The sequence below is a fragment of the Doryrhamphus excisus genome, chromosome 10 (genome assembly GCF_030265055.1).
Source record: "Doryrhamphus excisus isolate RoL2022-K1 chromosome 10, RoL_Dexc_1.0, whole genome shotgun sequence".
Classification (NCBI taxonomy): Eukaryota; Metazoa; Chordata; class Actinopteri; order Syngnathiformes; family Syngnathidae; genus Doryrhamphus; species Doryrhamphus excisus.
In genome coordinates, this window is record NC_080475.1 from 13,075,282 (window position 1) to 13,101,412 (window position 26,131).

General features: G+C 42.5%; 3 protein-coding genes across 8 annotated transcripts in view; all 3 read right to left on the bottom strand.

Moving 5' to 3' along the window:
• Positions 1-564: 564 nt before the first annotated feature.
• szrd1 (SUZ RNA binding domain containing 1) lies at positions 565-5,481 on the bottom strand. Its single transcript, XM_058084938.1, has 4 exons — positions 5,316-5,481; positions 4,206-4,255; positions 2,893-3,165; positions 565-2,075 (listed from the first exon to the last, which is right to left on the bottom strand). The coding sequence occupies exons 1-4, from the start codon at positions 5,361-5,363 to the stop codon at positions 1,991-1,993; spliced, it is 456 nt and encodes a 151-aa protein (XP_057940921.1). The 5' UTR covers positions 5,364-5,481; the 3' UTR covers positions 565-1,990.
• Positions 5,482-6,038: 557 nt separating this feature from the next.
• On the bottom strand, positions 6,039-14,714 carry LOC131137285 (protein-glutamine gamma-glutamyltransferase 2-like). The gene is made up of 15 exons (XM_058085024.1): positions 14,585-14,714; positions 13,713-13,886; positions 13,409-13,642; positions 13,166-13,284; positions 12,467-12,595; positions 12,071-12,239; positions 11,783-11,915; positions 11,610-11,713; positions 11,448-11,536; positions 9,721-9,874; positions 8,388-8,476; positions 8,094-8,277; positions 7,857-8,017; positions 6,829-6,965; positions 6,039-6,724 (listed from the first exon to the last, which is right to left on the bottom strand). The coding sequence occupies exons 1-15, from the start codon at positions 14,712-14,714 to the stop codon at positions 6,559-6,561; spliced, it is 2,172 nt and encodes a 723-aa protein (XP_057941007.1). The 3' UTR covers positions 6,039-6,558.
• LOC131137283 (uncharacterized) overlaps positions 14,623-26,131 on the bottom strand; it is a 35,668-nt gene continuing 24,159 nt past the window's right edge. For 2 of the 6 annotated variants that reach the window (XM_058085021.1, XM_058085020.1), the window contains 19 exons: positions 25,991-26,077; positions 25,733-25,852; positions 25,548-25,646; positions 25,320-25,471; positions 24,385-24,523; positions 24,184-24,306; positions 23,877-24,074; positions 23,143-23,744; positions 22,629-23,045; positions 22,153-22,402; positions 21,713-21,802; positions 20,677-20,958; positions 20,439-20,606; positions 19,460-19,637; positions 19,274-19,384; positions 17,940-18,209; positions 17,658-17,866; positions 16,992-17,047; positions 16,303-16,837 (listed from right to left, as the gene is read on the bottom strand). In XM_058085021.1, the coding sequence (XP_057941004.1) occupies positions 17,012-17,047; positions 17,658-17,866; positions 17,940-18,209; positions 19,274-19,384; positions 19,460-19,637; positions 20,439-20,606; positions 20,677-20,958; positions 21,713-21,802; positions 22,153-22,402; positions 22,629-23,045; positions 23,143-23,744; positions 23,877-24,074; positions 24,184-24,306; positions 24,385-24,523; positions 25,320-25,471; positions 25,548-25,646; positions 25,733-25,852; positions 25,991-26,077 (3,531 nt within the window). In that variant the 3' untranslated portion in view covers positions 16,303-16,837; positions 16,992-17,011. Of the gene's footprint in view, positions 14,819-15,855; positions 16,838-16,991; positions 17,048-17,646; positions 17,867-17,939; positions 18,210-19,273; positions 19,385-19,459; positions 19,638-20,438; positions 20,607-20,676; positions 20,959-21,712; positions 21,803-22,152; positions 22,403-22,628; positions 23,046-23,142; positions 23,745-23,876; positions 24,075-24,183; positions 24,307-24,384; positions 24,524-25,319; positions 25,472-25,547; positions 25,647-25,732; positions 25,853-25,990; positions 26,078-26,131 lie in introns of those variants that run through there. The other 4 variants (XR_009131877.1, XR_009131878.1, XM_058085022.1 and 1 more) reach the window with 4 other exon arrangements.

The window sequence follows — 26,131 nt, forward strand, 5'->3', positions numbered from 1 at the left end:
AGTCAATGACAACATAACTAAACACAAAATGCAGTTTCTAATTGAAACTCGAGTGAAAAAAATAATAATTCCAAATCAACATGGCCCTGTGTGGAAAAGGTGATTGCGTCCTAAAGCTGGTAACTGATTGGGCCAATTTATTAGCAGCAATTGCAATCAAGCATTTGTGATAACTTGCAGTCTTGGAGGAATTTTGGCCTTTTTCATGATAGGGCCATGTAGGTTGAATTTTTTTCTCTTCTTTTAAATAGACTAATTGAAATCTTTCAAGTGTGACTTGAAAGACTTGAAAGGGGGGGGGGCAAACACAATTTCACATCATTGTATACACAAACTCGATTCCATGCCATTTTCCTCTACTCACCGGGTCCGGATTGCAGGAGCAGCAGTCTCAGTAGGGAAGAGTCGACTTCGTGGTCCCTGACCATCTCCTCCACTGGGAGGCCGCCACGGCGTTCCCAGGCCAACTGTTAGACACGACGTGTCCTAGCTCTGCCCTGGAGACTTCTCTTCTATACACAAACTGTACACTGAATTTAAGCAAATTATACACATAATCATATACGCATTTCAGCAAATAATTTTTTATTGAATCTTAGGCAGTTTGCGTTGTTAGCCTTGTGTGCTGCGCTGTTGGTAGAAGTTCTGCAAGCCTTATTCCTATTTCAGGTGATGTTTTTTTTTTTACCCCCTTCACATGTGCTCATTTTGCAGCGACAGGAAGGAAAGAAGCAATACAGGTGTGTACATCCTCTTTACCACAGACCTAACTTATATGGCTTTCTTGAAATCTAAAAAAGGTGAGATGGTGAAATGGACACAACATTCCTCGACTGACTTCCTTTCTTAATTCCAGCAGTGAAAGTAGGCTATTGCACAAGGAGTGACGTAAACATTTCCGACAGCGGCGGCCATGTTGGCTTTGAGTTCCTACTAGGACGCATAGTTGCTCCTGTGCTGTGTTTTAGGGAACAAGAATAGGAATACAATCACATTCCCAAGTTCATTCTGTCCTAGAAGCTAAAAGCATAGCTGGAAAAAAGAAGGAAAGTTATTATGTACAAAGAAACTTGGGAGGGGTAAACTTTGTTCTTTCTGATTTAAAAATACTGCTGACATTGTTGTCAAGTACATTTTCAAAAGGCAGTGGAGACACTTGAGAGTCCGAGGACATTAATGGAAGTCATAAAAAAATAATCTAAGTTAAAAAGCAACAAATACAATGTGCTGTCTTAGCGACAACAATGGCTGTTTTGACGATTTAAAACAGTACAGGCAGGGGCTCGCGAATGCACCTTCAAAAAAATCCAACTCTCGACTCGGGAGGGCGTAGAAGCCCACCTTCTTTGATTTGGTATCAATGTTTGCAATATAATTGACTGTTGAAACATTGATTAGTTCCAGTTCCAACCGCGCCTCATGGCAACAAAAGGAAGCTAACAAACCAAAATATTTCACAAGTGTCCCGGTAGGTCATGAAGCTGACTCACCAGAAAAACACTGCATGTAGTGTTTCGCCGCGGAATTGCATGGCATGAGCTCAAACCCCGACACAGACCTTGGGAAGGTTCATGATTAGGCAGAAGCATCAAGCGGCTTTAAGAGTGGTTTCTTGAGAGTTCTTTTCATAATGCCAGCGTCCCTCCTAGAAGTCCAAAAAAAGGTTAAAAAAAATACAGATTAAAAAAAAAAAAAGTGACGTCTTCACTATTATTGCTGGGGAGGGGGAGGGGGGGGGTCTCATTTTGCTATGGCCCCCTCACTCAAACTCTTTGCTAGTCTTTGCTTCCACCTGCATAACCGGCGGGTGGTGGGCTGAGTTTTAGAGGCTGAGTGAGGCCTTTCCTGTTAAAGGGATCATCACAGTGAGTCCAGTCACAGTGTCACGGTGGGGAGAGCAGAGGCCCGATCAGGTTACTTCCTTCTGGAGTCTGGAAGAAGGAGGTTTCGGGGGGGGGCCTCCCCACGGCCCATCCCCCCCCAGTCCGACTTATCTGTGCTGTCGGAAGCCTCGGGTGCCGTCGGGACTGTTTGGTTGTCGGACTGTGTGGTTGCTGGAGTTGGTGCGAGTGGGCCTGGGGGGGGGGAAACACGGAACATGTTGTGCGTACCTTATTAATTTTACCATATTTTCCATACTTGTGTCAGAAGAGTTAGAAGCTCAAGCCGTAAATAACAATTGAAGTCATCAGTGTCCTACCTGTGTTTATTTTGAATAAGTAAGTAGTTGTCTGTGTAGCATTATAGAGTGTGCATGCAAGGAGAATCTTACCTGCATGCATGCTAAATTCCAAGCTCACCCGTGTCTGGAGTTGCCAATAAGCCTTTTCCACTATCGACCAGATGTAGCCCTACATTACCACTTGAGTTCATACACGCTAAGTCAGGGGTCTCCAGCCAGTTAGCTAGCACCATTGGGTTTATTCATTATCAACTCCTATAGCAACAAAATTAGAAAGTGGGGTGTCCGGAAGTCTTTAGGAGCATGACCAATCGCAGCAGAGTGGGCGGGGCGTGTGTGGAATTAATTAAAATGTTTTGGAAATCCAAGAAAAGAGAGGCTGGGTGCAGATTCTGGAAGCTCCAGAAAGCTTTCTGTACGAGTAAAGTAATATAATCTCATATAATGTCTCATTAATGTAACATTATTGATGCCTGGTGACCAGAATACAATATATAACTTATATTGCAATATTTTGAGTAATAATAATGACTTGTTATAGTCAACCACAAAAACAGCTATCATATATTTCATTCATTAAAATAAAAAAACGCAATACAGCGAAGGACAACAAACTAAAGACAGTATGATGGCGACAGTTTGATCCTGGAACAGATCATTTCTAAATGTCAGTAGTCTTAAGCTGTGCGAGGTGTAAAGTGGACTCATACCTGTCCGTGCTGTTCTTGTCCTGAGCCGTCTCCTCTGGGCAGGCACTCCCCAAAATCCTCTTCCTGGCCTCGGCGTACTCCGCCTCCCGCTGAGCCAATGACTTTACCTGGGGCGTGGGTCGGTTCTGGCTCAAGGGCGAGTCCAGCGAGCCATTACTGCTCGGCCGCTTCAAGATGCGGATTTGAGGAGGAGGTGCTGATGGTAGAGATTCGTCCTGGATGACCATGGCTGTCCTCAGTGGCGAGCGGGAAGAAAGGTGGTTACTTGACTCTCTGGGAAACAACACAGCCAGCAAACTATATCAATTATATTTCAAAGTGGGTAGTCTCAACTTGAACAAAGTGCAAAAACACAATGTAAAACCGTTTTCACAAGAAACACAAATGAATCGGTGCAGATTCTGGAAGATCTAACACTTTCTGTGCTGGCTATTGTGTGTAGCTGTAGCTGCTATAGTAGTTCACAATTCAATACAAAGGGCTGGAAAAAATTGCATAATAGGTCCTCATTAAAGCGAAGAAGGGTGATCTAATCATTTTCTCAATGAATGGATAGGAATGCGACGGATGAGTGGTTAGCACTGAGGCATCACAGCTAGGAGACCCGAGTTTGATTCCACCCTCGGCCATCTCTGTGTGAAATTTGCATGTTCTCCCTGTGCATGCGTGGGTTTTCTCCGGGTACTCCGGTTTCCTCCCACATTTCAAAAATTAATTAATTATTAAATTAATTGGTGACTCCAAATTGTCCATAGGTATGAATGTGAGTGTGAATGGTTGTTTGTCTATATGTGTCCTGTGATTGGCTGGCCACCAGGCCAGGGTGCACCCCGCCTCATGCCCGAAGACAGCTGGGATAGGCTCCAGCACCCCCGCGACCCTCGTGAGGAAAAAGCGGTAGAAAATGAATGAACAATGAATGAATTAATTATTAAATTAATTGGCGACTCCAAATTGTCCATAGATATGAATGTGAGTGTGAATGGTTGTTTGTCTATATGTGCCCTGTGATTGGCTGGCCACCAGTCCAGGGTGTACACCGCCTCTCGCCCAAAGACAGCTGGGATAGGCTCCAGCACCCCTCGTGAGGATAAGCGGTAGAAGATGAATGAATATGAATGATCACATTGCATTTATTATGAATAAAATAAATAAACAGCCACATAAAAAATGAGTTTCAAACAACATTAAATAATTTAAGCATTTTTGCCACCTGTGTATGTTAAATAATTACTTAAATTAAGCAGTATTTCAATGTAAACTTCCAAAACAAGTCTATTCCCCTAAAAACTTAAATGTATAAAAGTTCTTACTTTTCTTTCTGGCTGATTTTTAGCTTCTCCTCCAACCGTTTTTCCATTTCCTGCAAAGGGAGGGGAGAAGTGCAAACATGTATGAATGTAAACAAATTACTCCTGTGGGGATTTTCAAGAAAAGTAGTGGTGTGTATGGGGGGGGGGGGGGTATTGAGCAAGTCTAGCAGTGGATGGAAAACAGGGTTGAGTTACATGCTATTTATACATGCTTACATGGCGGAGTTGGGGGGGGGCAGCTGTCAAGTCATGACATAAAAGTGTTCACCTATCTAACATTAGTCAAACCATTACCCCAAAAAGTATGCTATATATGCCATTAAAATATGAACGTGTGATAAAGTGAAGTGAGCACCGGTGGCTACGGCTACTTCCGGCTCCTAGTAGGGCCGCGTTGATGACGTCATCAACTAGCATTAAGCTAACCTGAGAGACAAACTTAACTCAGTGGCATTGAACTGTCGTTAAATAATGGACAGTTTGTTTGGGATAACAATGACAATAACAATGTTGTTTAAAATCAGAGGCGCGCACACATACAATGACTTGAATAAAAAGTTGGCAGCGGTACCACGCTGAATAAATGTGAGCTAAACGACCGACTAAAACGGGGAGTTAAAATAGAGTTAATTTGCTTTATCGTGATTTTTTTCCTAGTAACCATTTCAACGGAGAGTACATTTATAAACGTTTAACCAATAGTAAGGCGACACGAGCCGGCGTTTTGTCTTATATTCCCATGTTAGCATTAGCAACATTAGCTAAAGCAAAGCTGAAACTTTATCGCCACCCGGTTAGCGTCACGTCGCAAATGCTGTTACTGTTACAGCTGAGTGATAGGTTAACTAAACTAAAGTGTTGAGAGTTACAAATAGCGCATTCTTAGCTTGTCATTAATTTAATTCAGAGAGCTAACTTACTAGCAAATCGCTAGCCGCTGTAACGTTAGCTCGCTAACTTTCCCCTATTAGCCAGCGCATTTAGCAAGAGCCACATTGTTGGCCCAGCGGACTTGGCACACAATAAGAATATGAATCTTTTTTGGAACTTGTAAATAAAGTGACTAAGATAACGGCGTTTAAATTGTTGGAGTGTATTTAGTAGTTTTACCCCGTTATCAGCAGCTTCTTCCCAACTTTCCGCCACCTCCTCATCCATGTTTCATGTTGCTGGAGAGAGACACACACTTCTGCTCTGTTGGCTCCTCCACAGCCGCCTCTCTGCCCACAGTGACGTCACTGTGACGGGTTCCCCCCCACGGCTTGTGACACGCCCCATGAAGACACCCACTCACCAACACTAAATACCGGGGTAGGGAGTAATATTTTATATTTATTCAAGGAATTTTTTGGTTGTTTTTTTTACGAAAAGTATTACATTTAAGCGGCGGCACGATGATCTAGTGGTTAGCGTGCAGACCTCATTGCTAGGAGACCAGGGTTCAATTCCACCCTCGGCCATCTCTGTATGGAGTTTGCATGTTCTCCCCATGCATGCGTGGGTTTTCTCCGGGTACTCCGGTTTCCTCCCACATTCCAAAAACATGCTAGGTTAATTAGCGACTCCAAATTGTCCATAGGTATGAATGTGAGTGTGAATGGTTGTTTGTCTATATGTGCCCTGTGATTGGCTGGCGACCAGTCCAGGGTGTACCCCGCCTCTCGCCCGAAGACAGCTGGGATAGGCTCCAGCACCCCCTGCGACCCTCGTGAGTAAAAAGCGCTAGAAAATGAATGAATGAATGAAAAAGTACATGAAAAAAATTGGAAACAATAATTAACAATGGACACCAGAACAAACCTGGTAAAGTATTATAAATTTTATTTTGGCATTTTAATTGATAAAGGTTGAGGTTACATTTTGGTTCAGGCAAGAGTCGCCAACCTTTTTTCTTAGAAAATGAAAATGGCAGCTACTAATTTTTGTCACATTTATTTTCTTAGACTATTTAAAAAAAAAAAAGTGAAATCTTGTTTTTGCCAGAACATTCACAAAATGTTCATTTCCACATCTTACATTTAGTTTATTTCAGAATGCATTTTTTTGTGTATCTCATATTATTAACCACATCTACACATCAAACCTAAATTGAACCTGTAAATTGTTACCTGTATCTTTTTACTTTTTCTTAGACCTGTACCTTAAGTGGACTTTAACTTGAGTACAATTGAAATCAATGTAGAGATTAGGTAGATTAGACAAAGTTGATTGCTTACAGAATCAGCAAAGATGATGGTTGTACATTTCACTGTGATTAAAATTTACGAGTCAAAATTCATTGAGGGTGATAGAAATAGATTAATTTAAATTAATCGCCTTGTATTCCATTAAAAAGTGTCATCAGGTTGGAGTGTTACATGTGTGGAGTATCTTCGTCTTTCACCAGAACATTGATGGAACTCTTGATGCTCCTCAGCTTGTCGCTGTCAAAGTTGACCAGCAGCACACATGGGCCAGGAGCGGTGGGTGTAAACACAGCAGTGGTCCTGGCCTCCTGTTTGGGGCCCACTTGTCCTATCCTGCAAAGAACAGCCACGACTAGTACAAGTACCGTCTTGAGTAAAACTCTGTGACTATCTGTGACATTTGTCGTATGACAAAAATAAATTTTGCTATACTGTACTTGAGTGTCATGGGCTTTCCATCAATGAGACCAGGCCCCCCGATGGTGAAGCTGCAGTCCCATAGGGTCTCTGGTAACGGGTTCAACAAGGTCAACTGTGCCGACAGCGGATGCCTCACCCTAGCTTCTCCCAGCAGCTACACAGAAGACATTAGGTATAATACATAAAATATACATTCATTCATTCATTTTCTACTGCTTTTTCTGAAGAGGGTCGTGGGGGTGCTGGAGCCTATCCCAGCTGTTTTCGGGCGAGAGGCGGGGTACACCCTGGACTGGTGGCCAGCCAATCACAGGGCACATATAGACAAACAACCATTCACACTCACATTCATACCTATGGACAATTCCACCCTTTGTGGTGGAATTGAACTTGGGTCTCCTAGCTGTGAGGCCTGCGCGCTAACCACTCGGCGCCGTGCACTTCTCTTTGTTCATTCATTCATTTTCTACCGTTTTTCCTCACAAGGTTCGCGGGGGTGCTGGAGCCTATCCCAGCTGTTTTGGGGCGAGAGGCGGGGTACACCCTGGACTGGTGGCCAGCCAATCACAGGGCACATATAGACAAACAACCATTCACACTCACTTTCATACAATTGGAGTCGCCAATTAACCTAGCATGTTTTTGGAATGTGGGAGTAAACCGGAGTACCCGGAGAAAACCCACCCATGCACGGGGAGAACATGCAAACTCCACACAGAGATGGCCGAGGGTGGAATTGAACCCTGGTCTCCTAGCTTTGAGGTCTGCACGCTAACCACTCAACCGCCGTGCCACCCCTTATGGACAATTTGGAGACGCCAATTAATCTAGCATGTTTTTGGAATGTGGGAGGAAACCGGAGTACCCGGAGAAAACCCACGCATGCACGGGGAGAACACGCAAACTCCACACAGAGATGGCCGAGGGTGGAATTGAACTAAAATATACATAAAATACATAAAATATTAGATTTAGCTCTCTCTCACAAACAAACATAGAGCAGTATTTAAGATGAATCTATAGTATATATGCAGTAAATTAATACCTTGATGTCTATAGAGGGCTCATCCAGTACTATGGTCTTCTCTGCCTTATGGTAATCAATAGTTTGCTTGTCAATGGTGATGGCAGACAGATGAATGAGTCGATCAGACGTAATCACTGATCCGTAGTTGTCATACTTCAGTTTGAGGTGCAGCCGTCTCTCTGAAAACACAGTAACACATTAAGTGTGGATGCTAACAGCATGTGTGTGTGTGTGTGTGTAGTGTTCACCCGTCACCTTCTCCAGAGGGCACCTCCACTTTATCGGAGGCAAATCCGCAGCTCTCTCCTTGTTTGCCATTGTAGCCCACCGCCCTGGCGAAGAACAGCAGGGTGCACTTCTTTGTCGCCGCGTAGTTGTTGGCGAGCACGGCGCAGACCTCAAAATCTGAGCCTACGATCATGTTCTCAGCCAGCTTGATCTTCAGGAAGAAGGACGTTTTGATGGGTGGGATCCAAGATGTCTTAGTTAGTTTATTTATTTAATGAAAGAATATTAAATGAAATATGAGTGTATGAAGGTGTACAATACCTTGAGATGGAGGCCTGGTTCTTCTCCTCGCTGTTGTAGTTTGTTCTGGTGTTGAGCCTTCTCATACACCTGACGCTCCTCCTGGGAACCTAAACCGCATCAACAAGAAGCCTAAGTTTGGAGAGGCCTAAGTATGGACGCATACAGAGAGAGAATGTGTCTGAATCAGTGGCGTCATTAGGCTGTAAATGTTCTTAAGCCCCCCTAAATAATTTGATATTTTTTTTATTGATTTTTTTAAATTTATTGATTTTTAAAAAAAATTTACAAAAAAAAAAATCTGACAAATTTCATATAATAGGGCAAAAGCAGGCTAATAAGCAAGCCAATAAGCAGGCTAATACTAGCCTACTACTAGTACTAGAGAAAGGAAATGGTGATGTAACAGGCATGTGATCATCATCATCGTCATCATCATCATCATCACAAACCCACTCTATGTGAGGGATGGCCTTCATTGATAACCTTCATGTCTATTGTCATGTTCTGATACATGCTACTGTATTTCATCAAGGGGGGGAAAATATTTTCCTATTGATATTTCATATTTTGTGTGTGATTTATACCAGTGGCGTCATTAGGCCTAAAATGTTCTTAAGTCCCCCTTAATATTTTGATAATTTTTATTTATTTGTAATTTTTTTATAGATTTAAAAAAAACTTGCAAAAAAAAAATCTATTATATAATATTTTTTATTGATTTTTTATAATTTATTGATTTAAAAAAAATTACAAAAAAAATCTGACAAATTTCATATAATAGGGCAAATGCAGGCTAATAAGCAAGCCAATAAGCAGGCTAATACTAGCCTACTACTACTACATGTAGTAGTAGTAATAATCATAAGAAGAATAATGATGATAGTAATAATAGGCAAATTAATAATATAATAATATTATTATATATTTATTGTATTATTATATAATTATTATACAATAATTATTATATTATTATTATATCAATTATTATATAATTGATCACTGTCCACTGGACAGCAGCAGTTTTGCAGTGTAGGTTGTGTGTACTTATTATTTTTATTTTATTTATTATTATTATTTTTTTAGTTACTTATTATTTTATTTTATTCAATTTATTAAGTAATTTATGATTACTTATTGTATTTAATGGTGGCCTAAACAATTGAGTATCTCTACTAAATCTGTCCAAAAGTGGGAAAGTTATATCCCAGTTCTTGTTCGTTATTTAGATTTTTTTTTAATGCCTACTACATTCATTCATATCCTGTGCATCTCCAGGGGGCTAAGCCCCCCCCCCCCGTCCTCAGAACCTAGTGGCGCCCCTGGTCTGAATGAATCTGTAAGACGTGTCTACCCTCAGGATACTTGTACTGATGCGTGATGTCATGTCTCTCGTCAGAGCCGACAGTCTTGGTGCTGATGAAACGTCCGACAGATTTAGTGGAGCCGCTGAATTTGACAAACTTTCCATTAGACAGACGCACCAAGTCCACCACGTCTGCGTTCACCTAAAATAGCACACATACTGTACAGTAGGTTACATTACCAACGGCCTGAGCGCCGCCTGCTCAGAAACGTACACACTTGTAGTATTATACCGGTTTAAAACCTCAGAACTTGAGGTAGTCCAACTTATATTATGTGGTATTTTGTATATATAAGTAGGTTCAAAAGGTCCTACAAAACAAGCCATGCAATTCATGATCTGAATCTTGTAGGAAACAGTTTATCATTTAGCTTACGTTTCTTATTTGTTTACCATTAATTTTGGTAAGGGCGACACGGCGGTCGAGTGGTTAGCGCGCAGACCTCACAGCTAGGAGACCAGGGTTCAATTCCACCCTCGGCTATCTCTGTGTGGAGTTTGCATGTTCTCCCCGTGCATGCGTGGGTTTTTTCTCCGGGTACTCCGGTTTCCTCCCACATTCCAAAAAACATGCTAGGTATTCTTGTGTTAAACGATGCCAAAGTTTCAGATAATGAGGTTTGCATATTTGGAAGTGAGCCCTGAAAGAAGTTTGGGATGGCTCAAAACGCTCGGTTTCAAAAGGCGTGGTTAAACCGTTCCTTTGTGATGTCACAGAGGGGCGGACTTCCTTATACAGGGTCAGGCAAAATTATCTGACACATTTGTAGGTTAAATAAAAAGCAAATAAAGTAAAGAAACAAAAAAAAGTGGGGCTGCAGGGTAGTCGAGTGGTTAGCACGCAGACCTCACAGCTAGGAGACCAGAGTTCAATTCCACCCTCGGCCATCTCTGCATGGAGTTTGCATGTTCTCCCCGTGCATGCGTGGGTTCTCTCTGGGTACTTCAGACTCCATATTCCAAAAACATGCTAGGTTAATTGTCCATAGGTATGAATGTGAGTGTGAATGGTTGTTTGTCTATATGTGCCCTGTGATTGGCTGGCGACCAGTCCAGGGTGTACCCCGCCTCTCGCCCAAAGACAGCTGGGATAGGCTCCAGCAACCCCCGCGACTCTCGTGAGGAAAAGCGGTAGAAAATGAGTGAATGAATGAATAATTTTGGTAATTATGTATCAGGTTATTTTAATGATTAACCAGTGTCGGACACAAGCAATTATTAAGTGACTCACGGGTATTTCACTCCTGAACTGTAGCGTTTTTGCATCCTTGTTAAAAGGTATTGCTCCTGTCTTTGTTTTTCCCATGATTGTCTATGTATTTTCTTCCTTCTTCCTTGCGTCTTCCCTCTCGCCGTTTTGGGTGCGACTGCACGTACCTTTGACATTGCAGAACTTTTTCGCGGAGATAAAACTTGCATATAGCACATATAGCACTAACATATACAGTAGCACTTCAGAGTCACACTGCTAGCGATAAAACATTTATGTAAATTTGGCAAGCCGAACGCATTTTGTACTGCACAGGAAATGATTGACAATTTTAACATAATGCGGGGGGGTTCTCCCTTAACCAATCAGGACGCAGAAAATAACCACCACATTCCGGTGCATTCAGCATTACTCACGCAAACACTTCCTGTAAGTAAGATCTACCCTGTGCTGATTACCATACTAATTATTAAATATATGACTGTTATGAAGCCTTACCACTCACCTCAGCAAATATAAAAGGAGCATCATACTTTTTGGTAAGCTCTCCTTCCTTGATGGCTCTCAGTGAAGCTGGTCCACAACAGTAAACACCTACAAACACAACAACACGACGTTTGCAAACACATTTTGGGATGTATTCCATTTTCTGTGTAAGAAAACTGACCGTCACTTTTCTCCTGTGGAGTGGGGTCGCTGGCTTGCCAGCCATCAAACTCCTTCCCCAAGTCTGGACGAGTCATCCAGCTGTCCACCCATACGTGAAAGTTCCTGCCAAGTCAAATAATAAATGATAATCTGATACAGTAATCGATTTTAATATCATTGTAGTTGACTCACCAAACTGAATCTCCGTCCGATATTCTTTTGCCGTCCTCATCATAATGGTTTTCTATGATCAGATTGGCGTTACTGTCGTGAGCCGAGCCAAAGTTGGTGACAACCCTGCACGGGATGCCGAGGGCGCGGGACACTGGAGGCATGTAACATATAAAATCTGTTAATATGCCACAACACTCGCTAACACCCCCTCGCTAACCCACTAAAGTTGTTTTTTGCAGTATTCGCCCTCGCCGTGACAAAAGAGACATAAACAGTATCCGCGGCGGACATGCATGGCTGTTCAACCTGCACAGCCGACAGCAGCAAAGACCCAGCACTGGCCGTAACGGACGGGGCCGCTCTCCACCCACTGACGCAGGATCTCCCCGCTGCCGACCCACAGGCCGGGATGGACGCCTCCAGAAAAGTCGTACCATTCTCCCACCAGCACGCCGCTGTCATCATTACTGTTGATCTGAATTGAGAAACTGTAATCAGATTTTTTAGTACGGAACATTTGGTCCGCTATATAGGCGACACATTGAGGAAGGGTAACTACCTCAACTCCATAAACAAATATTTCATAAACAAGTAGCATTTTGTTACCTTACTGTATCAATATGAACTAAACTGTTCTATTATCATTCTAGAGCGAGATACTCATTGATGCTAAAATATAATGGTTTCTTCCCGAGACCCTACCATGGCGCTCAGGACCCGGGTCACATAAATGGGATTCCTCCTGGCTGAGCAGTCCTGATCTGCGTCCGACACATACTTAGGGTTGTCGTCCAGGATCTTCAGACAGATATCCAGGATCCCTGCTTCAAACTGCACACATACAGTAAATTAAAAACAGTAAAGAATTTATTGATTCTCTTCTCTATTTCAGATTTTTAATTTTTTTAGATTAATCACAGTATTCAAATTAATTAATCACGATTAATCGCATTTCAAAAAACTATGTCGGAACTCCATTGATTAATTCTCTTTTGTATTTCTGATTTTAAAAAAATCAGATTAATCAAAGTATTCAAATTAATTAATCATGATTAATCACATTTTTTTTACTATGTCTGAACTCCACTGAAGGAGTAGCGGGATCAGAAGAAATGGACAAACCTGAGTTAAAGAGGCCCTAAGATGCTCATTTTCTAGCCCATTGTATTGATTTGTGGACTCCTATAGAGCAGCTAAACACAATAACCAGAGAGCTTTCTAGATCGTCTAAAATCTACACCCATTCAGCTGTATTTCTTTGGAGTTTGTGATTTTAAACCGAAAAGGGCGTGTTTTAATTAATTCCACCCACGGCCTGCCTCCAGGCATGCCCCCACTCCGCTAGCTGCTAACCCTATCAGAGTTGATAATAAACGGCCATTTATCTTTTAATCCACAAACCTGTCCAAAATTCCATGGTATGCCCTTGATTCGTTTGTGTGTGCCTCTATAGATCTGCCCGTGTTGTGATAAGACATACTCTTGTCTTTTGGTCTCACTGCGCATGTACACGCCGTCCTCTGTGGAGACACACAACAACACATCACACTTGAGACTACAACAACACAACATCTGGCCAGTAATGTTACCATTTTCTCTAAATTTTGCAAATCACAGCTGCTTTTGTGTGAAAAAATGACTAACTTGGGCACCAGGCGTTAAACAGCAAGGTGAACTGTCCTAAGGTGGTCTTGAGTCCCTGTTGGTCTACAGTCAGCGAGTAGAGTCCAATGGGAGCCTTGGGGGAGGACATAATGGTCACTGACACTTTGTTCCCAGTGGACTCATTAGTGGCTGAGGCGCTCCATTCAGTATCCACTGTGGACTGGCTAAGTGGGAAGGAAACTTTGGTGTCTGATTCTCTTCTGGGCAGTGGACCTGGAGTATGAACATACACTTTATCAATGTTCAAATCCCCGCACACGCACACAGAGGTTGATTGCTATACCGGTCTGGACAATGAAGGTGAGGTCTTTGAGGGTCTGGTTTCCAGGTCTCAGGTGCAGAAAGATGGTGAAGGCTTGTCCTCTCCTGACGATCAGACGCTCATCGGCATACTTGTCGGTGTGATGGCTGCTCCTGTTGCCTTTGATGTTCAGGTCACAACGTTCGATGACCACAACTAAAACCAACAAAATAGACAATAATAATAATAATAATGCTAAAATTGATATTCTTGGTGGTCTATTATATTTAGGGAGAAATCAGAGAACTATACATTCTCTTTCTCGAAAAAGCAACTACTGACAACTTTATTATTATTTTTCTAAGCAAAAACTGACATCCTTAAATTTAATGGGAAAAGCATCATGGGAACTGTAGTCCTTTTATAGTGTGTACCTAAAACTAATCTACTTACTGCAATCTATTTAACATATCTGTAATAAATAATTTATTAACAGCATTATTATAAATATTGTGATTAATACAGCAAATAATATTTAACAATAATAACTTTTATTTTGTGTTTTCATGTGGAAAAACAGTTAAAAGCATGCATGCAAATGTCCCAGCATTATTTTGTGACTCAGTTATATAAAAAATATATGTATTTTGTTATTGTAATTAATAAAAAAAAATCATTTTTGTCTCAGCATATCTAGAATGAAAAGCAAATGTTACATTAAAAACATCTTGTACAAAATGTCAATGTGAACACTCCATATCACTATCATCTCTCAGCATTCTCTCATTTAACGAGTTTCTCCCAAAATAAACTGGTGAAAGACATCCAATAGAATCACATCATCAACATAATAAAATAACACAAAAAAAATAACACAAAAAATAAAATACATAAGCATGCTTTTGGAGGCTTACCTGAACTCATGACTGCAGCGAGACGCTTATTATTGCTGAAGGTGTGTGTCCTGTTGCCGTATGTGTTTGTGAATGCGTGCATGTGTGTGTGATAGCAGCTTGTGGCGGTGTGGGGAGATATTTGTAGCATGTGAAACCAGAGTGGGTCGTCAGCATCTGACGAGTCCTCATAATTCTGTTTTTAGTTGGAAGGCCACACTGGCTTGGATCACTTCCTCTTTTTGCTGCTCTTTACTGCCACACAAAACACACACAGCAAGTCCACATGACAGTCATAGACAGAATAACCGCCATTGTACATTTGAATTCTGTCCTTTATATTATATCTGTTTATATTTAATACAGAGTTGTCAAAACTCCAGTCAACAGATCATCAAAAAGCTTTATACAAAATGAATCTGTACAAGTTGCATTGTTGGTGACAGTTAACATTTTTATAAAGTAGGTATTCAATTATTAAAAACTTTCCATTATTTAGTGCATGTATTTTTTTGTGTATTTTTTGTAAACATGCGCTGACGTGCATTTTCACTTTTCGAATGAGTCACGTCTACATCACTTTCACAATGAGGATAATGAAGTGAGAGCATTTTTTTTTGTCCCGTCCAGCCATTGGGGCAGATAGTATTGTTGATCTAGTAAATGCCCTTACATGCTAAACAGATTTGCTCTGTGTCAGGAAAGGTGTTGGCTACAACTTCCCTGTACCATGAAATTTTATTTGCCATTATTTGATGTTTTTGTTATGCCATTTGGAAGTGAGAGCATTTAAAAGGGGACCTAATAGGCCCTTTATATTGAGTTGTGGACTCCTATAGAGCAGCTACACACAATAACCAGCACACAAAGCTTCATAGTACTTCCAGAATCGGCACCTATTCTGCTGTATTTTCTGGATTTCGTGGTTCCCGCGAAAACGGTGTATTTTAATGTATTCCGCCCATTGCTTGCCTCCAGGCACACCACTCTGTTTGTGGTTGGTCACTCCAGCAATTACTTAAAAGGAGTTCCGGTTTGTTACGCTAGCTGACGGTATAGGGGTTGACAATAAACTTTTAAAATGTCGGCTTTTAACATACAGCTATATGTGTTGGATCACGAATCCGATCCGGAAGTAGAGACTGGACCGTTCCAAGTTTCTTAAGAAAAGAGGTTACTTCATGACGTCTCTCAATGGTAAGTAGCGTTAGCATTTTCGCGTATGCAAGCGCTTTTGCTCCATGACTTACAAAAAATAAACACAGTTAGGACACTGATGAATTGTTACTTACTGCTTTTGCTCAGTCCACACGACCTAGTAAAGTTGGAAAGGCGTCAGGAAGCGTCAGCAGCAGTTTGTCGGCTAGCATACTGGCCAATGTTCACAAAACTGTGACATCACAAAGGGGCAGTTTAACCACGCCTTCTGAAACCGAGCATTTTGATCCATCCCAAACTTTTTTTCAGGACTCACTTCCAAAATGTGCAAACCTCATTATATGAAACTTTGGCATCTTTAACATGAGATTACAACATTATCATTACATTTATAGGTCAGAAAAGTGGAAAAAGCATAATAGGTCCCCTTTAAATACACCAGCTCACCGTAAAGAAAGGGTAGCAATGTCATAAAACAGTGAGTAGCTTCACATGAAATATATGTTTGTTTGTGTTTGCAATGATACTCTTGCTACTATCAATTATATGTGCTATTTAAAAGTGGTTTATCCATTTTGTAAATCAAACACAACCATTTCTTTGTTTTTTTAGCTCCTCGGGCCACCTGTACATGGGAGATGTAATTTATTTACATCATAATTCTCAAATCATTAATTACATAATACAAACACAAGAAAACACAAATATAAATTAGCCTCTGGTCCTGTGTGTTTAACTTAATAATATATCCATAATCTGTGGTATAAAATACTACAAAAACACAATTCAAATCATAAATCCTTCATTTTAACATATCAACTTCACTATTTCCAATATTTCTGCTTGTTATTCTGCAATTTGATACTTTTTAATGTATTTATTTTTTATGTATTTAGCAAAACTTAACAGGGTGTGTGGCAAATACAACCACATATGAATGCGTAACATATGACACGTTGTGGCAATGTAACCATAAAAATAGATGACTGGTGTGTGACTATGTAACCACACAAAGTCTAAAAACCACATTATATTGAATATAAAGCCACTTAAATGATACCCAAACAATGAGCAGGTGGACCAGTGGACATCCGGCAGAATGTGTAGACGTGAGACCTGCAAAAATATTTGGATTATAATAATACAGAAAGCAAACAGAGTATGCATCAGTGTTATTTGATAATAATAATAATAATATTAATAATAAGGTTTCATTTAAAAACTGCATTTCGTAGGTCAACCCCTAATTAGGGAAACCTGACAAGCTTACCGCGCTCTGGGAATCCAACCTTAAACCTCTGTTGATTTTCCAATGGAAACCTCTTCCTGGAATGTAATACAAAAATAAGTAATATTATCATGCCCATTGATCATAAAATATATATTCATATATATATATATATATATATATATATATATATATAAAATTACTTTCCCATCTCATTTAGTGTGTTCATACAATTATTCATTCATTCATTCATTTTCTACCACTTTTCCTCACGAGGGTTGCGGGGGGTGCTGGAGCCTATCCCAGCTGTCTTGGGGCGAGAGGCGGGGTACACCCTGGACTGGTCGCCAGCCAATCACAGGTCACATATAGACAAACAACCATTCACACTCACATTCATACCTATGGACAATTTGGAGTCGCCAATTAACCTAGCATGTTTTTGGAATGTGGGAGGAAACCGGAGTACCCGGAGAAAACCCACGCATGCACGGGGAGAACATGCAAACTCCACACAGAGATGGCCAAGGGTGGAATTGAACCCTGGTCTCCTAGCTGTGAGGTCTGCGTGCTAACCACTCGATCGCCGTGCCACCACAATTATATATTTGTCAAATGTCATCAAAACAAGTTGTAATTTCTTGTGTTCATATAGAATCTTAATACACTGATAAGAGGATTTAATTATTGGTGTTACCGTCAGTGTACCTGAGCATTAGCCCGGTGTGGAAGTGGTTTATTCCTGGTGACAGCCGGTGACATGCGACACATTGATGTACAGGGCTTGGAACTGTGTGAGCTCAGTGAGGATGAAGAGTCAACCACCTCCCCACCAAGGGCCGACAAAAAGCTGTGCTCCGAGTCGCTGAAGAAAACGGTGGCACTCTCCTCGGATGAATCCGTGATGTCCGCCACGGCTGAAACACAGCACAAACCTTAGTCGCAAGCTCAAAAGCGGACTTGGATGTTATTTTTTGAACACCAACGCACTCTGTGGATGATGGAGCGTTTTCCAGCGTTCACAGTCATGATGAAAATGAAAGTGATGAGTGTTGACCTCATTATCCAACACAGTGTCGGGAACGGGGCCTCCGGCTGGACCGTTCTCCACCCCGTGGGATGGGTTCCCAGCATAGCCAGCAGGGGAGAGAGAGCCGCGGCCTGACGAAGAAGACGACTGGCTGAGGGTGGTGGAGGCGGACCCAATGGAGTGAGGTCGAGTGTAATCTACAGTCCTGTGTGAACAACATGCCACAGGGACTGACAACACACATAGAAAGTCGGCATCAATGACACCAGAATGAGCTCGGTGGGCACAAACATGGATTACAATTAAAACCTTGTTGGCTGGTCTACATATGATAACTTACTAGTCAAAATAAGGAACAAGCATTTACTGTGTTGGAACTGAGCACTGCTGTCGGTGTGTTAAGGATAAAGGGGACCTATTATGCTTTTTCTACTTTTCTGACCTATAAATATAGTTAGAATGTTGTATTCTCATGTTAAATGATGCCAAAGTTTCATATAATGAGGTTTGCATATTTGGAAGTGAGCCCTGAAAGAAGTTTGGGATGGCTCAAAACGCTCGGTTTCAAAAGGCGTGGTTAAACCGTTCCTTTGTGATGTCACAGAGGGGCGGACTTCCTTATACAGGGACAGGCAAAATGATCTGACACATTTGTAGGTTAAATAAAAGGCAAATAAAGTAAAGAAACAAAAAAGTGGTTAGTGCGCAGACCTCACAGCTAGGAGACCCGAGTTCAATTCCACTCTATCTCTGTGTGGAGTTTGCATGTTCTCCCCGTGCATGCGTGGGTTTTCTCCGGGTACTCCGGACTCCATATTCCAAAAACATGCTAGGTTAATTGTCCATAGGTATGAATGTGAGTGTGAATGGTTGTTTGTCTTTATGTGCCCTGTGATTGGCTGGCGACCAGTCAAGGGTGTACCTGAAGACAGCTGGGATTGGCTCCAGCACCCCTGTGACTCTCATGAGGATAAGCGGTAAAAAATTAATGAATTAATTAATGAAAGTGGGCTGCACGGCGGTCGTGTGGTTAGCGCGCAGACCTCACAGCTAGGAGACCCAAGTTCAATTCCACCCTCGGCCATCTCTGTGTGGAATTTGTATGTTCTCCCCGTGGGTTTTCTTTGGGTACTCCGGACTCCGTATTCCAAAAACATGCTAGGTTAATTGGCGACTCCAAATTGTCCATAGGTATGAATGTGAGTGTGAATGGTTGTTTGTGCCCTGTGATTGGCTGGCCGGCTGTATTTGTGAGGATAATAAATGTGGAGTACCGTATGCAGAATGCTCTTACTTCTCCTGGGGCTGCTGATGGCCTGGTCGCCAACGGTGGAGTCACTGGGTTGAATGTCCATGAAGGTTTTGCGGCTGAGTCCCATGAACACTCTCTCTTGTAATCTCAGCTCTACCACATATTCATACATAACATATTCAACAGTTAGCAAACCTAATAGTTAGACTGTTGTCAGTTGATACGTACCTCGACTGTGAGCCGCCTGATCCCAGAGAAGCTTCTCCAGGTCAGTGGTCCAAGCTTTCTTCAAGTCCATGCTGCTGGCCTTCAGAGTGTAGGTGTCCTCACTCTTGCGTCTGCGGAACCAGATCTCAAAGGAGAGTCCGCTAACGCCAGCGTTATGAGTCATTCCGATGTCACTGGTCTGAACAAGACAGCACACAGAGACTCCTTCACTATGGATACAACATGTTTATGTCTGACGTCAACATAAGCGATTGCATATTTGGAATAATAGAAACATACAATAAGAGAATACGTCACTTTTTTGGAAAGATGGGTTCAGAACAACATTACTTTGGTTGCTCAGCTTTTTTAATGTTTTCCCATCATTCATAATACTTATATGAAGCATGAACACATATATCTTTCCTTTTTTGTGCATTATAACATGAGAAAACTAGTTAATTTGAGCTAGCTTACAAGGCTGTCATTGGGATACACCTATTTCGACTATGAAGCCCTCTCAAAAACAACGTTGCCCGGTTTGATACACACGCTGTGATCATGCTTATGCTAGTTCCTTCAATAACAACAACAGCGACAGCACTTACGATATCCACTCTCCTTGGGATGGCTGTGTCTTCCAGCACGAGACGTAAAAAAAATGCTCTTAATTAAAAGGTCTTTCTAGTGAAATTAAGAGCTAAGTATCCACTTTTTTGTCTGTGAATGACGCCGAATTGACTAGCGATTAGCGACATGTCGTGTTAGTCCGCGAGATAAAAATAGTTTTTCATGCTAGCTGCTACAATGTAGCTTGGTTAATATACAAGTCAGTTACATAAATTAACTAAAAATGTAAAAATAAACACTGTTAATGTTTTTCTTTTTTTGTGAGGGCTTTAGGGTCAAAATATGTATTGACATTGTACATATTTTTATTTAGATATTTTCATTTGACATTTTTTGTTCTTGAGAAGTTGTATAGTGTTGCAATGCTAACCTTAAAGGACTGTTTGTAGACATAAACATCATTTCCGTCTGTCCTTTTGGTTTTGCTGAAAAGAATGAGATCCTCAAAGAGGAAGATGCGGCGGATGGATTTCTTCTTCCGGAAGAAAACTGTGAACTCATCCTGTCGAATGAGCCGACCTTGCTCTTTTAAGTTCACCTGTCAGGAAATAGGAGAAAAGTGGTTCTTCTGATCTAATGAAAACATCTCTAGCTTTCCACCACCTTACATCACAGTCCTGGATGGCGTCCATGGTGAGCAAATCATTGCCGTGGCGCATTTGAAAGCGAACCAGCTCTGCGGCAGCCTGGATGTCAGCCTGTTCTCTTTCCCTGCAGCTCAGGTCAGGAGAATGGGCCATCAGAGCATCATGGGTAATGTCTTGTGGCCAGTGGGAGGCGGTCAGAGCGTGCATGTCCTGCAGCAGCAGGCTGTACTTGCTGATCCTCTGGATGGGCCTCAGCAGGTAGGACGATAAGTCCATCATGTCCCCGAGTTCCTGCTGCTTTCTCTGAACATGAAAAACTATCTTAGATTGATGACCGCCATTATGGTTTAGCGTTTGCGTGATAGTGGTCATGTTAACATGGAATATGTGCGTGAGGCTGTTAAACTATAAAAGCAGAAACCTCAGCTAAAGAAACAAAAACAGATCTGCCAATCAAGCTGTTTCCACTCCCATTCTGTAGATGATGCATTATGAAGAGGATGCTGTCAAAAATAGCTAAATTGATAATCCCACCACAGAACTGGTGTCAATTAAGGTGAACATTAATTTCTTAATATGCACTTTTATGCAGTTTTGGACAAAAATGCCACTGTTTGTGACGCTGAGTCAGGGGAGGCAGGGTGTCAATTGTCATGATAAACACAAAAAAAAGATAATATAATATTAATACTGTGCATTGAACTGTATTAAAAAATATATTTTACATAATAAAAATATAATATAATATAAATAAAAAAAAATATATATATATTATACATCAACAAACATCTGTTGTTTGTTATTGCACAATACAGGGCTTCTCTGTGACCACCAAAATTATGAAGGATGCATCATGTGTCAAAAACCACAAACCCAATAAAAACATATGATATATGAGCCATATGTCTCACATAAAATGTAAATCTGGTCATGCGAGCTTACACGCAATGATGACTTAGTCATATGATTTTTGTGTGTGGCTGAGATCAGACCATTTATAACACAAAAAACTATACGCAAAATATTTTGACGGAAGAAAGAGGGGTAAAAAAATGACCTTAAATATGTCATGGCGGCGATGTAGTATGAGGGCATCTGACTGTGGTTTGTTCTTGCTGTAAAGCGCGTATAGTCCAAAACTGTCACTCTGTGGAGAGAGACAAAGCAAAATGGTTATTAAGAACCATTCATCCATCCATCCATGTTCTTCCAGGATCAGATCACAAAGTCAGCAGTCTTAGCAAAGGAACCCAGACTGAGGAGGCCTCTTTCTGGTTGGATGTGCATTGAACACCTTCCCAGGCACGGAGCCATCCTAGCCCAAGCCATCTGATCTGGCTCCTCTCCCAACTATGTCCTAACCCACCCACTCTAGAGTTAAGCTCATTTCCGCTACCTGTACATGCAATCATGGTCACCACCAAAACTCATGCCCATAAGGCGAGGCTGAGAAAACACACCTTAATCACATGATCACAAAGAATACATGGTACTAACGTGTCTGAGGAAACACCGCGCGACCATGGCAGGCTCACTCTGGCAAGCCTCCAGTTCGGGCAGGAGGTAGTGGCTGTGAAAGTCATGAAGCTTCTGCAGGTTCCCGAAGATGACACCGCGCTTGCCCCTGAGGTCCTGAGGGATGTCTGGTCTGTCCAGCAGGGGGAGGTAGTGAGTCAGGATGTAGTCTAGTGAGCGAACATACTCTCTCTCTGTGATCAGCAGTTCTTCCAGGACACGCTGAAGCCTCCTGGGAGAACAATGAAAGGGAATAAGATTATCCTATTTTAGTTTGTCTCTTTGGTTTCATTAAGCAGGAGCAGCTAGGCGTCAAAATTGTAAAAGTTTTGGGAATCCCAAATCAGGAGGAATAATACCTGTGCAACTTCAGTGGAAGCTTAGAGACAAAAAAATACATTACAACCCAAAATGCTATGTTTGGGTAAAAAGTTTAAGTTAGGAAAAAAAAGACTTACAGAGCATTGTTGGTGCTCTCCTGTGGACTTTCCAAGCAGAACGTTCCTTCACTCCTCCCACTTGGCAAGCTAGAGTGTTTGCAGAGATAACCTCCCCCCTCTTCCACGGCTAATCGATTGCTGGTGCAGGATCCCACTGAGCAAAAGCTTCCGTGGCGGGAGATCTGAAACTTCTGAGCCTCTTGTAGGATCCGACAAGACGGCTGACCGTGGTGAGAGCAGGATGGGGGTCGAACCTGCTCCTCTGGAGGCGTGGGAAACTCAGTCGCTTCTACCTGGGACTGGGACTTGGCTCGAAGGCCTCTGCCCCACAGGAACCAGTGGCAGCCGACCGTGTGAGACTGAGAGAGAGCGGCGGCATCTCGCTCGCTTCTCGCTCGACTCTTCTTGGTGTCTCGTTCCTCTTTCCTTGATGATCTGTTAATAGAAGTAAATCCACAAGATTTATCAAGATGTATCAGCATTTGACATACTGTATCATGCTTGGTGTGAAATTCATGCTAGTTACACTCACCTTGACTTCCGGCTACTTCCTGCGTCACCATGTTCTTCAGGTTTGATCAGGTCACAGTCAGCTTCTATTCTTCTATTCCCTAGGTCCATCGCCCCTGACACAATGGCCTCCCACTGCGGGTGCTGTGGTCCTGGAGTCGACTGCACCACCAAACCACTAGGTGGTGCTGTCTGAACATGAGTGCTGGCCACATCGACATAATGATGCCCACAACAGCTGCTATTTTGTGGTTTCCTGTTCAAAACCTCATCTGTGGTGTCTTGAATCTTCTCCTGAAGCAGCTGCTGGGCTTCCTGGCACCTCAGCCACGCCGCGTTCCACACCCTCATCCCTCTGGAGCCTCGCAGGGCACTGGCCTGGGCCCTCACCTCTTGAAATTTGTCTGGGCTGAACTGGAGGAACTTATCCTGGAAGATTTGGAGCATTGAGGTGTCTGATGACAATGCACTGGTGGTTGTGGGTGTGACTGGGATGAGCAGTGCATGGACACCATCTTGGTTTTGATTGACAGGTGATCTATTTTGAACCCAGTCTTGGGTTTTGGAGGTCCTGGTTTGGTTCTGGTTGAGGTACTCAATGCATTCAGCAGCCAGAGTTCTAGCCTGTGAAACAAATGTGTTGACATGTGATCATACCAGGATGTACCCTGCCTGTCAAACTACGTCAGTATTATTTAAGCTGATGTAAAGCAACAACAAAGTAGTTTTAACTGTCCAATCAGAGTTCACACCAACCTGCTCACAGAAATCGCACACATTGACCATGATCTGGAGCTCCCTGCTGCATGTTTCCGCTCTGCACAGGAAGTCGTCCAGTTCTGTTTTGAACATGCAGATAAGGCTGCAGAAGACTTGTGTTTCTGGGTAAGATACCCCATCCTGCTGGAGGTGCTCAGCGTCTTCAACTAATGACATGGCATGATGTCTGCGATCCTGAGGGTAAAGAGGTGAAAGGTCAGATGTTGGATATGCCTTGATATGTAAAAAATATTGGGTACAGGTGGTGGTTTTTGATGTACTATGATACAAGCATATGACTTACATTAGCCTCAATAAGAAAAGCAGTGAAGCGGTTGAGGAATTGCTCCAGTTGCTCTCCAGAGTCCACCGCCGATTTGGCTTCCTGGAGGTGGCGCTCTCCTTCTTCGTAAAACCACTTTTGCATCTTGAATAAAATGAGATTGAATTCAAATACATCACTAGGATACAAGTCCAGGCTATGCTAAAAGTGCGTTTTTGGCACCTGTGTGACATGTCCCTCCATCTCCCTGACGTGTAGCAAATACTCCAAATGCTCCAGAGACGTGTTGGAGCTCTGCACAAGGATGTGTACCTGCTCCTCCATGTTGTTGTACAGGCTTGTCAGCGAGTCTACTGCATCACTGCATGTGATGAAAAGAAGAGTGAAGTAGAAAAATCACTTAATAAAAATAAAAATACACAAAAAAAATACCAGGCGGCACGGCGGATGAGTGGTTAGCACGTAGACCAGGGTTCAATTCCTCCCTCGGCCATCTCTGTGTGGAGTTTGCATGTTCTCCCCGTGCATGCGTGGGTTTTCTCCGGGTACTCCGGTTTCCTCCCACATTCCAAAAACATGCTAGGTTAATTGGCGACTCCAAATTGTCCATAGGTATGAATGTGAGTGTGAATGGCTGTTTGTCTATATGTGCCCTGTGATTGGCTGGCCACCAGTCTAGGGTGTACCCCGCCTCTCGCCCGATGACAGCTGGGATAGGCTCCAGCACCCCCGCGACCCTCGTGAGGAAAAAGCGGTAGAAAATGAATGAATGAAAAAAATACCGGGCGGCATGGCGGATAAGTGATTAGCGCACAGACCTCACAGCTAGGAGACCAGGGTTCAATTCCACCCTCGGCCATCTCTGTGTGGAGTTTGCATGTTCTCCCCGTGCATGCGTGGGTTTTCTCCGGGTACTCCGGTTTCCTCCCTCATTCCAAAAACATGCTAGGTTAATTGGCGACTCCAAATTGTCCATAGGTATGAATGTGAGTGTGAATGGTTGTTTGTCTATATGTGCCCTGTGATTGGCTGGCCACCAGTCCACGGTGTATCCCCGCATCTCGCCCAAAGACAGCTGGGATAGGCTCCAGCACCCCCGCGACCCTCGTGAGGAAAAGCGGTAGAAAATGAATGAATGAATGAAAAAAATACCCCACCTGAGGTCCTCACAATGTGGGTATCTGAGGTCACTTTCCTTCCTCAGCCTCGCCAGGATGGCCCCACCCTCCCTCTGCAAGTGAACCAATCGCTTATCCTCCAGTACATCACGCATTAGAGTCCTCTGCTCCTTCATACATTGCTGCACAGTCTGTAGGACAACCAAATATTATTCTGTGTATTCTAGTGTATTGTGAGACTGTAGTAAAAAGACAGCTTTACAGTACTTGAACAGAGTCCATTCTTCGAGGAGCTTTTAAGTTACTGATTGCTCTCAGAAGCAGACCAGACGCCTCGTGAAGATCAGATGCAAATGGAAAGAGTTTCTGTGGAAGTCAAAGATGACGTCTGTGCTGAGTTTCTGATTGGAAGTATGAGAATGAGATGAGTCGCTGGTGTCATCGGTCCTGACCTGGTGCAGCTCCATCCAGTCACGGTTGTTGTGACACAGTGTTCCATCCAGGCAGTAGGTTCTCTGACTCTCTTCCACCAGCTTCATTAAGGCTTTCGGGGACGTCACCACTTCAGTCTGCTTGGTCCAAATAAATGAACACCATTATTAATATTATTACATGGTTCTCATATGGTGGCCATTCGGCTGCATATATTGCATTTGCACTGTTTACCAAACAACTAACAAAACCTTGGGGGAGGTAATGAGTTGACTCACCTGGATGGTGGGGCACGTCTCTGGATGAGGGCTGCTTTCTCTGTCTATGAAAAGCAGCAAACTGTTTACTGCCTGGGGAATGAGCTCCTGAAAAAAACAATAATTTAAACAATATTTGAGAATAAAATATGTTAAGTAACC